Genomic DNA, 13,628 nt, shown 5'->3' with positions numbered 1-13,628 from the left:
AACTTCCAGGGCACCTACGTCCCATCTGGTACCCTGCCGACTAGGCTACCTCACCCTTCCGTGTCTTAAAAGTGTCCTCCTGTGGGAGCACATGCGTTCATGACCAGAAAATGCTTACAATCTGCCTGGTGTATTTGTGAGTCCCATTTTTAAAAGCAACAGACCACATGGATGAACTTGGAAAACATTATGCTGACTGAAAGAATTCAGACACAGAAGGCCACATATAGTAGCCCATTTATATGAAATGTCTAAAACAGGCAAATCCACAGAGGCAGAAAGTAGCAGGGGCTGGGGGAGGGGAAGGAGGACTGCACGGTTCCTAAAGGGGGTGATGGAAGCATTCTGGAACCAGACAGTGGTGATGATTGCGTGGCATTGTGAACAGAATAAAGAACACTAAATTGCATGTTTTAAAATGGTTACAAGGGCTGGGGATGTGGCTCAAGCGGTAGCGCGCTCGCCTGGCATGCGTGCGGCCCCGGTTCAATCCTCAGCACCACATACCAACAAAGATGTTGTGTCCGCCGAGAACTAAAATAAATAAATAAATAAATTCTCTCTCTCTCTCTCTCTCTCTCTCTCTCTCTCTCTCTCTCTCTCTCTCTCTCTCTCCCCCCCCCCTTCCTCTCTCTTTAAAAAAATTAAAAAAACAATAAAATAAAATGGTTACAAGGTGAATTTTATATTAGATGAATTTTATCTCAATTTTTAAGAAATTTACCTAAAAAGTCAAGCATGGTGGTGCACACCTGTAATCTCAGCTACTCTGAGGCAAGAGAATTGAAAGTTCAAGTCCAGCCTGGGCAATATGGGAGATCCTGCCTCAAAACAAAAACCAAAACGGCTGGATAAATAGAAAACTCGGTGGTAGAGCGCTTGCCTAGCATGTGTGAGGCCCTGGGTTCCATTTCCAGTACCACAGGGGGGAAAAAAAAAAAAAACATCTAAAAGCAACAGCCCAGAGGATTGCAATGTGCAGCTGGGGACCTCTGGGTTAGCTCTCAGCAAATGTTTGATGAAGAAGCCAACAGATGGGAGAGGGCAAAGGGCAGAGCTGAGGGAAGATCCAGTCTCATTCAAAACCAGTTCAGCTTTTCATTCCCCAATATCCCAAGACACGCAGATTCTTCTGCCAGGACCACCTGGACAATTTTAGTGCTCACTCGTGGAAATTCCCTCACCCCTGTTATAATTATCTTCCCTTTTCTCTGTATAGTTCCTGACTTGTGTATAGGTTTACTTATGTTTTAGTAAAAAGGGATTTTAAAGAGTCATTAAGTACCTGTTATATGCCAGGTATATGATAGATGCTTTATATGGAAAACCCTCAAACACACACATAACAAAGTTTTCACCATTTCTAACTTACATATGGAGAAACTGAGATTCAGAAAGGTTAAGTGATTTGCCTGAGGTCACAACAGCAATTCCAACCCTGGACTGTCTGACTTCAGTTACCAGTCCCTAGCCACAGAATTCGGCCATGCCCCTCCCTGTGTGCTGTGGGCTGTCAATCTTCTTTTCCCTAGTAGAACCCTCTTACCAGATGGGGACCTTGCCTGGTGATCTCCTGCCCTCCGAAGCTGGCTTTGTACAGGGCAGCTGTTCTGTAAATATGGTTTAATGGGTTACCAATCTTACATGGGCACGCAACATCTCACCACTAATGCTTTCACCCAGCTGCTCATCGGGGTCACCTGGGGACTTTCTGAGCCACTCACTTGCCCAGGCCTCATCCCAGGATTATTCTGCAGGGTTGGGGTGGAGATAAGGCGTCCGAGGTACATCAAAACTCCACCAAGGCCTACAACCAGCTCAGATAAGTGAACCTTGAGCAGCTATTCCTAGGTCAGCCCCCAAGCTTTCCAAAGCACCTCTGGTGACCTAACCACGGGAGGCAACTCAGGGTCTCCTCAGGTCCCCGGGGCCTGCCCTAGGGTCTGATGAGCCACTCAGCTCACCGTGCCTCGGGGGCCTCACTGACTCATGCACTTTGGCTCACTGAAGGGACCTTCTCAAAAATCTGCCTAAGAACTCGATGACTGACTAACCCACAAAATTACAGTTATCTTACATTAGACAAAGGCACCAAAAACATACATTGGAGGGAAGATAGCCTCTTCAACAAAAGGTGCTGGGAAAACCGGAAATCCATACACAACAAAATGAAATTAGATCCCTATCTCTCACCAAGCAAAAAACTCAACTCAAAGTGGATCAAGGACCTAGGAATTAAACCAGAGACCCTGCGTCTAATAGAAGAAAAAGTAGGCCCTATTCTCCATCATGTCGGATTAGACCCCAGCTTCCTAAATAAGACTCCTATAGCACAAGAATTAATATCAAAAATCAATAAATGGGATGGATTTAAACTAAAAAGTTTCTTTTCAACAAAAGAAACAATCTGTGAGGTGAATAGAGAGCCTGAATCTTGGGAGCAAATTTTTACCCCTCACACATCAGATAGAGCACTAATCTCTACGGTATATAAAGAACTCAGAAAGCTAAACACCAAAAAAACAAATAACCCAATCAATAAATGGGCCAAGGACCTGAACAGACACTTCTCAGAAGAGGATATACAATCAATCAAGAAATATATGGGGGGGGGGGCTGGAGTTGTGGCTCAGTGGTAGAGCACTCGCCTAGCACGAGCGAGGCACTGGGTTCGATCCTCAGCACCACATAAAAATAAATAAATAAAATAAAGGTATTGTGTCCAACTACAACTAAAAAAATATTTAAAAAAAAAGAAATATATGAAAAATTGCTCATCATCTCTGGCAATTAGAGAAATGCAAATCAAAACTGCTCTAAGATTTCATTTCACTCCAGTCAGAATGGCAGCTATTATGAAGACAAACAACAATAAGTATTGGTGAGGATGTGGGGAAAAAGGTACACTCATACATTGCTGGTGGGACTGCAAATTGGTGCAGCCAATCTGGAAAGCAGTATGGAGATTCCTTGGAAAACTAGGAATGGAACCACCATTTGACCCAGCTATCCCACTCCTCGGTCTATACCCAAAGGGCGTGAAAACAGCATACTACAGGAACACAGTCACATCAATATTTACAGCAGCACAATTCACAATAGCTAAACTGTGGAACCAACCTAGATACCCTTCAGCAGATGAATGGATTAAAAAAATGTGGCACATATACACAATGGAATATTACTCAGCAATAAAAGGGAATAAAATCATGGCACTTATAGGTAAACGGATGGAGTTGGAGAAGATAATGCTAAGTGAAGTTAGCCAATCCCAAAAAACCAAATGCTGAATGTTTTCTCTGATAATAAGGAGGCTGATTCATTCTGGGGTAGGGAGGGGGTACATGGGAATATTAGAGGAACTCTAGATAGGGCAAAGGAGAGGGAGGGGAATGGAGGGGGTATGGGGTTAGAAATGATGGTGGAATATGATGGACATCATTATCCAAAGTACGTGTATGAAGGCATGAATTGGTGTGAATATATTTTGTATACAACCAGAGATATGAAAAATTGTGCTAAGTGTAATATGAATTGTAATGCATTCCGCTGTCATATATAAAACAAATAATGAAAAAAAATAAAAATAGAACTCCATGACTGAATTGCCTTTGGGGAAAGCACTTTCCTTCTCCTCCCACCTAAAGTTCCAGTTTCTGTCCCCAGCTCTTCCTGTGTCACCTCAGTGGCCAGCAACAGATTGACAGCAGGCAAGGAAGTAAGAACTCAAGAAGACTGAAATGTGGTGACAAGAGGAGATTTTGAGATTCTGGCTCAAGGCTGATGACTCTGGAAGACCCTTAGGCCCATGCAGTGGCAGCTGGGACAGGAAACTGAGATTCAGAAAAGTTAAAGTTATTTTCCCGAGGTCACACAGCCAATAGGAATTCAAACCCTGAGCTCAGCTGAGTGGAGTTCCAAGCTCAGTTGGAAAACCCTCTTGGCCCAGGTCCCTAGCTCCACCCCAAGTCTTTGCTTTCATTCTCTGATCTCTCATCTGTCCTCCACCAACCAGTCCAGGCAGGCAACCAACGACCTCCATGTTGCCAAAGCTAGGGGTCATATCTGTCATTTTCTTGTTTTACCTGGGAGCATGCAGGCAGCAGGACACCTGGGACACTGACCTCAAGGCGCTGCACTCTCTTGATTTCCTTCCTGCCTGGCAGCTCCTTCCCAGTCTCCTTCACCAACGCCTCTGCCCCACCTCTCTACGCCAGGGCTTCCAGAGCTTGAGCCTGGGCCCTCTTCATTCCTCCCAGGTGATCGTCTCCATTTCCACAGCTTTGATATCAGCCAACACAAGGCACACAGTGTGGCTCACCTCCCTTGCCTGGGACCTCCTGGGAGGCTGGTTTAAAGACAGATTCCCAGACACCCCACAAGCTGGCAAACCCCTGGCAAAGACATTGGGCATGGTGGCACACTCCTGTAAAGCCGTAATCACAAGGCTGACGCAGGAAGATGGCAAGTGTGAGGCTGACCTGGGCAACTTAGCAAGACCCTGTCTCAAAAAATAAAAAGGGCCAGGGATGTGGCTCAGTGGTAGAGAAGCCCTAAATTCAACCCCCAAAGACACTGTCATCTTTGCTAGTCCCGTCTCTGAACCTCCTTCCCATGGCTGAGGAATTACTTGCTGCACAAATCTTAGAAGACCTTGCCTCCTCCAAAAGCTGAAAAGATCAAACTCTTGCTTCCCAGCCTCCCTTGCACCTAGGCTCAGCTAATCAGAGGCCCTCACTGCAGACTCTGAATCAGAAGCAGAGATAGTTGGAAGATTCATTTTAATGCCGGTGGCTACAGCAGTGATAGCGCCCAATATCCAGGGGAAAGTGGCACTACAAGCTGTGGCATTTATTGTGTGGCACTACAAGCTGTGGCATTTATTATGTGGCACCAGTGACCTGCCAAACTGGCTGGTGGTGTGATTTGAGCTCCAGACTCTCATCTCCAACTGCTTTCTTGACATTTCACCTGGTTGTCTCAAGACCCATAAGATGTACACACAGAATTCTTTCTCTCAAACCTGGGTCCCCTCCCAGATTTTCCCTTCTTAGAACATGGTACTCTTCCATCAGAGATTTGGGAACCAGGATGGTAATGAAGCTCAGTGGTAGAGCACTTAACCTAGCATGCCAAGGGCTGTGGGTAGGATCCTCTGCACCAAAAAAAGGACAGGAAGAAAGAAAGAAATTTGGGAACCATTCCCCACTGGTATTCTACCAGCAAATCTTGGTGTTATTACTTATAAAATACTTCTATGAGCCGAAGGCAGTGGCACACACCTATAATGCCAGTGGCTCTAGAGGCTGAGACAGGAGGATCACAGTTTCAAGGCCAGCCTCAGCAATTTAGCAAGGCCCTAAGCAACTCAGCAAGACCTTGTCTCAAAATAAAAAATAAAAAGGGTTGGAGGTGTGGCTCAATAGTTAAATGCCCCGGGGCTCAATCCTTGATCCAAAAAAAAAAAAAAAAAAAGCAATCTTCTATAATCTGTCTACTACTTCTCTTCTCCTCCACCAATCACAACCCCATCTACACTACCCCCATCTCTTCCCTGAACAACTGCCTTAGACTGCTTGGGTCTTCTCCTGCCCGCTCCAATGTAGCCTCCACACACTGGATTATGTTACTTGCCTGAATAAGGACGTAAAATCCAAATTCCCTAGCAGGGCCTACAAGTTTACATATGACCTAGCCCCGCCCACCTTCCCAAACTCATCTGACAGCACTCTTCCATTTGCTCATCACTAGGCTTCTGCCCCTCTGCCCTCCTTTACCGTGTAACATGTACTTCAGGGTCTTTGCTGCCTCAGAGCCTTTTCTTAAGCAACTGCCTCCATCTGGGGCTCCCCCACACCATTGTTTTCTATGCGTACTCCTTTTTAGCTTTTTTCTTTTACTTGTTATTCAAACAATACTTTCTAAGCATCTAGTATGGTGCTAGGGCAAAACACCATAGTAACCCCCTAGTAAGGGGGCTGGGGGCACAGCTCAGTGGTAGAGCACATACGGAGCATGCATGAGGCCTGGTTCCATCCCCAGCACTACCAAATATACAAATAGAAAATGCTGGGAATATGACAGTGAGATTAGATTCTAGCCTCTTGGAACTAAAAATCTATCAAAAACTTGAAGTTTAGTAAAATACACACACATCTATAATGTGTGCTGCAAAGGAGAGCAGTGCAGAGCTACTGCAGAAACTGACTAGGGTAAAAGAAGTCAGACCAATGAGGAGGCCGCTGCCTGTTCCAGGAGATGGCAGGCCGTGGACGAGGGATGGGACCTAGAAAAGGCGGCTGACTGCAGAGATGCTCCAAGGTAGAACTGAGACCTGGGCAAGAGGCGCGAGTGGTGGCGTGAGGCTTCCAGCTTGTGCAATGGGGTACAGGGAGGGACCATCTCTGGAAAGGGGACACCAAAGAGGGCTTAGGCAGTCGTGAGTACAGTCTAAGTGGCTGTCAAGTGAGGGTCCAGAGGGCTAGAACTACAAATGCACAAGTCATCTGGAGGTGGGAGGTGATTGAACCAGGGGTGTGGACAAGGTGTCCTGGAGAGGGAGGCTGGCTGGTGAAGAGATGAGGACCCAGGACCAAAGTTTAAGGAGAGCACAAGGCACAATCCTGCTGTATTTCCCAGCTCTGGTCTGTCCTCCCCAGAAGACTGTAAGCTAAGGACAGCAACTGCATCTTTCACTGAGCATATGTCTTCTATAGGGCTGAGCCCCAGTGCCGCTGTGGCCCTGAGCCAGCCTCATCCATTTCTCGGGTGACATGACTGAGTCTGCTGGTTCCCACTGCCCAGCAAAAGTCTCTAAGCCTGCCTGGCATTCAAGCCCTCTAAGTCTCGCTGCACCCTCCTAGCACTGTAACCCAGTTCACCTTTTACTTCTAAGTCTCAGTTTTCCAAACTGGGATTCATCTACACCCCTGCTCTGCACTAGGGAGGTACACAACATAATGGGCACAGTGCCCCTCCCCGGAACCAGGAAGATGCCCTGCAGAGAGGAGCTCCATGGACCTTGTGGGGCTGTCCCGGCCCCACCCTTCTGACAAATGCTCCCCTCCCACATGGCAGGTCTCGGTGGCCATGTTTACCCTGCTGTGTCTGTTCCTCCATGACCTGGGCTGATGAAACAGGGGTGGAGACCCAGCTTCTGGGACAAAACCAGACGCTGGGCTGGGCTGTCAGCCCCTGCCAGGAACTCAGAAGTGGGACACGAGACTGGCTTGGTTACCTTTAGACACCGGACCAGTGAGATCACGTGATCACGGGGGCCTGTCTGATGATAAGGGAGTAAAAGCAAAGACAGAGCTGCCTCAGCTCCTGGGGCTCCAGGCCAGACCCGCTGCTCCCCAGTTCCTCCAGGCACCTCTAAGTCCTTAAAACTAATTTCCCTTCAACAGAGACAAGCCTCAGAGAGTTTATATTTCTTTTAAGCAATCTCTAGGGTCACATAATTTTTACATTATAACAAATATAGATGTACTTTGAAGCAAACTGTAAAATCATGAGAATATTAAAACTTAAGAAAGAAATCCTTTCTAAATCCAGATTCAAAGAAGCAAAAATCAAAGATAAACTTAAAATGTGTATTATAAGATAAGAAATTTAAAACATATAAGATATGATATTGATCTAGGTAAATATCCCTCTAACCACTTCCCTTCCCACCAATAATCTATTTGCTATGAGGACATAATCAGGAGCCGGTGCTCTCCTCTGGGGAGAGTACAGTCAACATGGCTTATGGGGTTCCTGATAGGCCCTCTTCCCAACAGCCTCTGAACTCACTCGCTGTGTTCTTCATTAACCACAGTTCAGCCATCCAGCCTGGAAGTGTTGCTTCCTCCAGGAAGCTCTCCCTGGCTGCACTAGTCCTCACAGGCTCTCTCCCTCTCCTGCCCCGCTAGACTCTTATGGCACTGACTATACCTTTCTTTGAGCACTCAGGACAGACTCCTGGCATTCCTACTAATAAGATGGGGTGCATGTCCCAACCAGTTAGTCAACCAAAAGTAGCATCTTTATATCCTTGGTGCCAACACAGAGATGGCCTGGAGAACCAGAGAAAGCACAGCAGTCAGACAGACCCGCTATGCGACAAAGGGCAACTGCCTAATCTCCCTGGGCCCATTCTCACTTGTGATAGTGTATCAATGGTATGTGGCTGTAAAGGGGCCCAGGACAGGAAGAAACTGGCTAACTTACTGACTATCTTTAAGACTCCCTTACTTTGTGCAGTGCTTCATAATTAAAAACAAAAAACTTTAACAACCCAGAGAGGTAAGCAGGGAGGGATTAATGAGACCCATTTAAAGAATGAAATAACTGAGGTTCAGAGAAGTTACATTTAGGGAGGACAGACAGGTGGACCTTAGAAGAGAAAAAGAGCAGGGCTTGGAACACTAAGGAAGAAATGCTAGTTCTCTCACTACCCAGCCATTGAGAGCTTGGACAGTTTCTCGCCCTCTGGATCTCAGTTTCTCCATCTTAAATGAGGGAATTCCCAGCTGATTTCATTAAAGCGTCCCTCAGCTCAGACATTCTAGTTTTCTGTGACCTGCCCAGGGTCCTTTCCAACAGTGCTGCCAAAAAGAGCAGCAAGTCCTAGGACAGGGTCCCTGTTACTTACAGGAAACCAAATAAAATTGGGAGACTTGATTTAAGAATCAGTTTCATTTTGATTCAGCCACATGGAACTTCAAGCCTGGAAGTGAGTTTGTTATGCCCAGACTGGGAGGGGTGGTTTTGCAGCATCAGACCACATGTAAGCACAATATAATAACAACACATACATGCAAATGCAAAAACAATCAGGAAACTTCAGGAAGGTCTAATCCAAAGGTCAGACCCTTAACTTTTGGGGGCACTGAAAGGCTAAAGAGAAAAGATGTATTTAGGTGCCCAAGACTTTCTGTTACCAAAATGAGCCCTTGCATGCACCAACCAAAGATCCGAAGGTAAAGGAGGCTGGGTTTTATCCAGCCTAAACTGGGACAAAGCTGAATCCTGACCAGAGTTTTCTGGGCTTCCAGATCTGATCTAAGGCCTCCCTCCCCAAACACAAAGTGCTCATATGCACAATGCCAGTCAAGGCCAGTTGTGCATGGGCATAAATAGACATTTCTCTCCACAGGAAAGGGTCCACCGTGCAGCTCCTTCTGCTCTAATGAACAACCTGGAGAGGAAGGTGAGCTGTGAGAGTCCTAAAGATTCCCATGGCACTTAACTCTACCTGGTCATAAAATGCAAGGCTACAGTGACACCCCTCAGGGAGCACTCCTCAAGACAAGGCTGTGTGGCAGCACTCCCCTGTGAGCCTCCCAATAAATTACATACATTCCTGGGCAGCAGACTCTAAACTACTGAATCTGCTCAAGGAAAGGATCCAAACCTCACTGGTTGCTTATTTTCTTTAAAACAAGCACTCCTGGGCTGGGGATGTGGCTCAAGCGGTAGCGCGCTCGCCTCAAATGCGTGAGGCCCGGGTTCAATCCTCAGCACCACATACAAACAAAGATGTTGTGTCCGCCGAAAGCTTAAAAAAATAAATAAAAATTCTCTCTCTGTCTGTCTCCCTCTCTCTCTTAAAAAAAATAAAAATAAAAATCTTCAATGTAGAGGGGGGGAAAAATTTAAAATAAATAAATAAATAAAACAAGCACTCCTACTATGTTCAAGAGTCAAGAGACTCAATCACCACCATCAAAAGAAGTCTGTCAATTAACCTGGCGATCGATTGATAATCATTCCATGTATCAAGATGCATGCTTTAATGGCGGAATGAGACGGACATCATTACCCTAGGTACGTGTATAATTGCATGAATGTTGTGACTCTAATGCACAACTAGAGAAATGAAAAATTCTGCTCCATTTGGGTACAATGAATCAAAGAGCTTTCTAATGTCATATATAACTAATTAGAACTAATAAATAAATAAAAGATGCATGCTTTACACACATTGCTTCACATAATACCAAACTCTGAGAGGTGAACATTCTTATCCCCATTTTACAGATGACAGAATAGGTCACATGGCCAAGCTCACCCAGATGAAAAAATTCATAGCCAGACTCTGAACACTGCTCTGCCTCCCCAAAGTCAATTCCCTTTGTACAATTCTCTACTATCCTTTAGAAGGGAGACAGACAAACAGACTTGCAGATGGAGGGTCAGCTGGCCAGGGGAGAGAAAGTTTACCAAGACACTGGCTCAGAGTACTATAACTATGGAGCACAGTAGATGCCCAGCACACTTATGGTGAAGGATGCAAGATTAGAGATGAGATCCACAAATGCCACCCCAATTCAGGGCACTCTCTGGAGAGGAGCTGCACAATCACATTCTGTTGGCCCAAAGCCATAGGGTGTCTGCCCTAGACTATTCCCTGCAGAGGAGCCAGGGAAAGCTGCAATAAGTTCAGAGAAGAGGAATGAACTCCAGTGAACATGGGAATGGGGTGGGGCAGCCTGCAAGGGCAAAGAAAAGGCCTGGGACGCTTTGCTGGGAAAGACAAAGAGGAGAGGGGAGGGGAGAGGAGCCTATAAACTTGCCAACAGCCCGGCCAAGGTGAACCCCGGTTCCTGGCGCCTTCCCATCCGCATTCATTCCACAAGGCGGGCCAAGTCTCAGAACGAGCGGCAGAGGGTAGGGTGAACTCCCTGCAGCCCAGAGAAGTCAGATAATGTGGTGGGGAGCCTGCTCTTCAACTGGGGAGTGACTTGGAGGTGGGGGGCACATTTGTGAGGCTCTGAAGATGAAAACAGAGCTTAAGGCGCTGAGCAAACAAACATCTGACCGGGCAGATCTCCCAGAGCATCTGGGGCATGTGCCCCGACATGTGGAGTCTGTCATCGAGGTGACCTCGAGCCCCCTCACGGAGAGTCCCTCGGGCCCTCCCCCGCCTCGACGGTGAGGACGCAGATGTTTGAGATGTGCTGGGTTCCCACAGATCTAGAAAGGGGGCGGGTTTCTGGGGCCCAGCGGAGGACCCTCGCAGCTCCCAGGGCGCCTGTGAAGGTCAAGGCCAGGCCCCCGCACAACCTCAGCCCCCTCCCGCCTCGGGCGCCTCACCTCCTCCCGCGCCAGCGCCGCCCCCCGGCACCGGGGCATCTTGGCAGCGAAGGCGGCGGCCCCAGCCGGGGAGCTGAGGTCCTCTGCGGTGACGGCCAGGAACTCGGCGACGCTGAGCTGCTCAGGCATGGCGGACGCTGGTCGGGGGCACCGGGGCTGCCGGAGCGGGACGCGGGGGGCGCTACGCTGCACCGCGTTGGGCCGGCCTCACCAACGGCCGCGGGCCCAGTCCGGACCTCCGCGTGCCCCGCCCCCGGGCCCGCAGCGCCCCGCCCCGACGCCCCGCCCCCATCCGACGCCCCGCCCCGCCCTCCACAACCCCCACCCCCGGCCCCTCGCCGGCGCCCCAGGCTCGGTTCCCAAGGGCTCCCGAGACCTTTGTCCAACTCCCCAGCCCCCTCCCGGCCCCTCGCCTAACTCAGAGACTCGGTGCTCAAGGGCTTCCAGCCCCCCAGAACTCTGCCCCGGCCATTCGCCTCCTTAGCCCCGCCCCCGGCCCGCTGACCCGTCCCCTCGACCCCGCCCCCGGCCCGCTGGCACGACTCCCGGCCCCGCCCCCAAGGCCTCTCTGCGGGGAGAGCTCCCTCCCCGCCCCTGCCTGAGTCCCCCGCCCTGCCCCCGCGATCGTGCCGCCTCCAGCCCCGCCCCGGCTGCCGCCCCGCCCCCGGCCTCTTCGCAGCTGCGGCCCAAGTCTCCCTACTTGTCCCCGCTGGGCTCGCTCGCGGTTTGTCCCGCTCTCCAGTCCCCCAAGTCCTCCTTCCCTTCCACGGCTCTGGTTGCCCTATCCCTGCGTCTCTCCTTAGTGTCCATAGCCTCTTCCCCCGTTTGCAGTCCCCCATGACCTCGCCCCTCTGGCTCACCCCCAGCCTCCGGTCTACCCCAGCACCTCTCGGTCCAAGCGTCCCGGGATCCTCACTTCGCGCTCTACTAAGTTCTGAACCTGGCCAGAATTAACCTGCTAACCAGGGCCTCCTCGTCGCACTGTGTGACCCGGCACCGTTGGCTAGCTGTGCGACTTTGGGAAGACTACTTCTTTTATCCAAACCAATTTTCTTAGCTGTAAAAGCTTGATGCCCATGTAGTTGTGATGTTTTAAATAAAGAACGTATTGAAGCCAGATTTAAAATTAGGTAGTCAGTGTAGTTAGGTAAATCGGGTCTAATATGGAGTGAAATCTAAAATGGAGGCCATGAGAATGAATTCGCGGAAAAGTTGAGCAACTCTTGAAATGTTAATGAAGTCCAGGAAACAGCCCCCAACAGATTTAAAGACAACCCATCCCAAAGAAATGTTAATGAACAGCCCCAGCAGATTTGAAGATAGCTCATCCCAAAGAAGTGTTAATGAACAGAACACTTGAAGTGGCTGCCTCAGAAGTCCTTCCTGCCCAGATTACTTCTTTGGCCCACCTGTGTCCCAATCCTTCGGACCTTCCCACCTATATTCCATCACCAAAAACTATAAAAAGGGGAACACAGCCGCCCTTCAACGGATTCCACCTCTTGGGTCCCCTTCTTCCTCTGGGAGAAGTCATTTCTGCTGTCCTTTAATAAACTTCTAATTTTCCACTCTGACCTTGCCTCTGCGTGCTTCTCTGGTGTTATTCTTCAACTTTGGAGAAGCAAGGACCCCGGTCAACAGCGGTAATAGTATCACGTGTGTGTACCCCATAGGGGCTAGATAACCTGCTCCCTTTACCCTGCCCTGTTCCCTCGCCCACACCCTCGTTCTTTCTGGGTTCTGACTGATACCTTTCACTCCTCAACTGTCTCATCATTCACTGGGGTGGATGAGAGAGATCAAATGAGATTCAACATAGAAACCCATTTAGGTTTAGTTGGGGAGACTGAGGTCGTCTGGAACAAAAACAGAGAAGCCCGCATGGTAAAGAACATTGGTTGGGAGTGATGAAAAACCCAAAATCCAGTCTTGGTTCTGCTGTTGCCGGACTCTGTGCAGCTGAATAAATTGCTTCCCTGGTTTTAGAAACAGGCAGCCCCCTTCTTTTCATTTCTGCATACAGTTATGGATTACACGAATCAGGAACAATGACTTGAACAATGGTTCACTGGTATCACTGGATTATCGAGCTTGATTTGGGTCATTGACAAACTGCTCTGTGTCAAGAGGAGAATTCAGACATTACTGGAATGTGGGGAGCATGAAAATTGAGCTCGGAGCAGCCCAGGGAGTCCTTTCTGGGTGAAGCCACAGGGAACAGCAGCAGGAATTCAAGGGAGTTTCTAGGTGAAATCAAAACCATCCAGGGTTGTGTTGTTTTTGTTTTTGTGGTACTGGGAATTGAACTCTGGGGCATTCTACTACTAGCTACATCCCCAGACCTTTTTATTCTATTTTGTTTTGAGAAATGGTCTTCCTGCTAAGTTGCCCAGACTGACCTTGAACTTGCAATCCTCCTGGCTTAGCCTCCCTAGAGCTGGGATTTAGGTGTGCATTGTTGCACCCAGCTCCTTCCTGGGTTTTAACTAAAGAAATGATATGATGGCAAGGAAAGACAGCAGGGGGGAGCAGTGTGGAGATCCTGAGAA

At 48.6% G+C, this 13,628-nt stretch overlaps 1 protein-coding gene across 2 annotated transcripts in view; it reads right to left on the bottom strand.

Annotated features, from left to right (window-relative positions):
- ASAP3 (ArfGAP with SH3 domain, ankyrin repeat and PH domain 3) overlaps positions 1-11,318 on the bottom strand; it is a 44,284-nt gene extending 32,966 nt beyond the window's left edge. The window contains exon 1 of one of the 2 annotated variants that reach the window (XM_081307279.1): positions 11,080-11,318. In XM_081307279.1, coding sequence (XP_081163405.1) covers positions 11,080-11,208 — 129 coding nt within the window. In that variant the 5' untranslated portion in view covers positions 11,209-11,318. The remainder of the gene's footprint in view (positions 1-11,079) is intronic. The other variant, XM_081307280.1, reaches the window with a different exon arrangement.
- Positions 11,319-13,628: the final 2,310 nt, after the last annotated feature.

The sequence above is a fragment of the Spermophilus citellus genome (genome assembly GCF_964194105.1).
Source record: "Spermophilus citellus genome assembly, chromosome: 9".
Classification (NCBI taxonomy): domain Eukaryota; kingdom Metazoa; phylum Chordata; class Mammalia; order Rodentia; family Sciuridae; genus Spermophilus; species Spermophilus citellus.
Note: the sequence above shows the minus strand (reverse complement) of the source record. Positions and strands in the feature narration are given on the sequence as shown.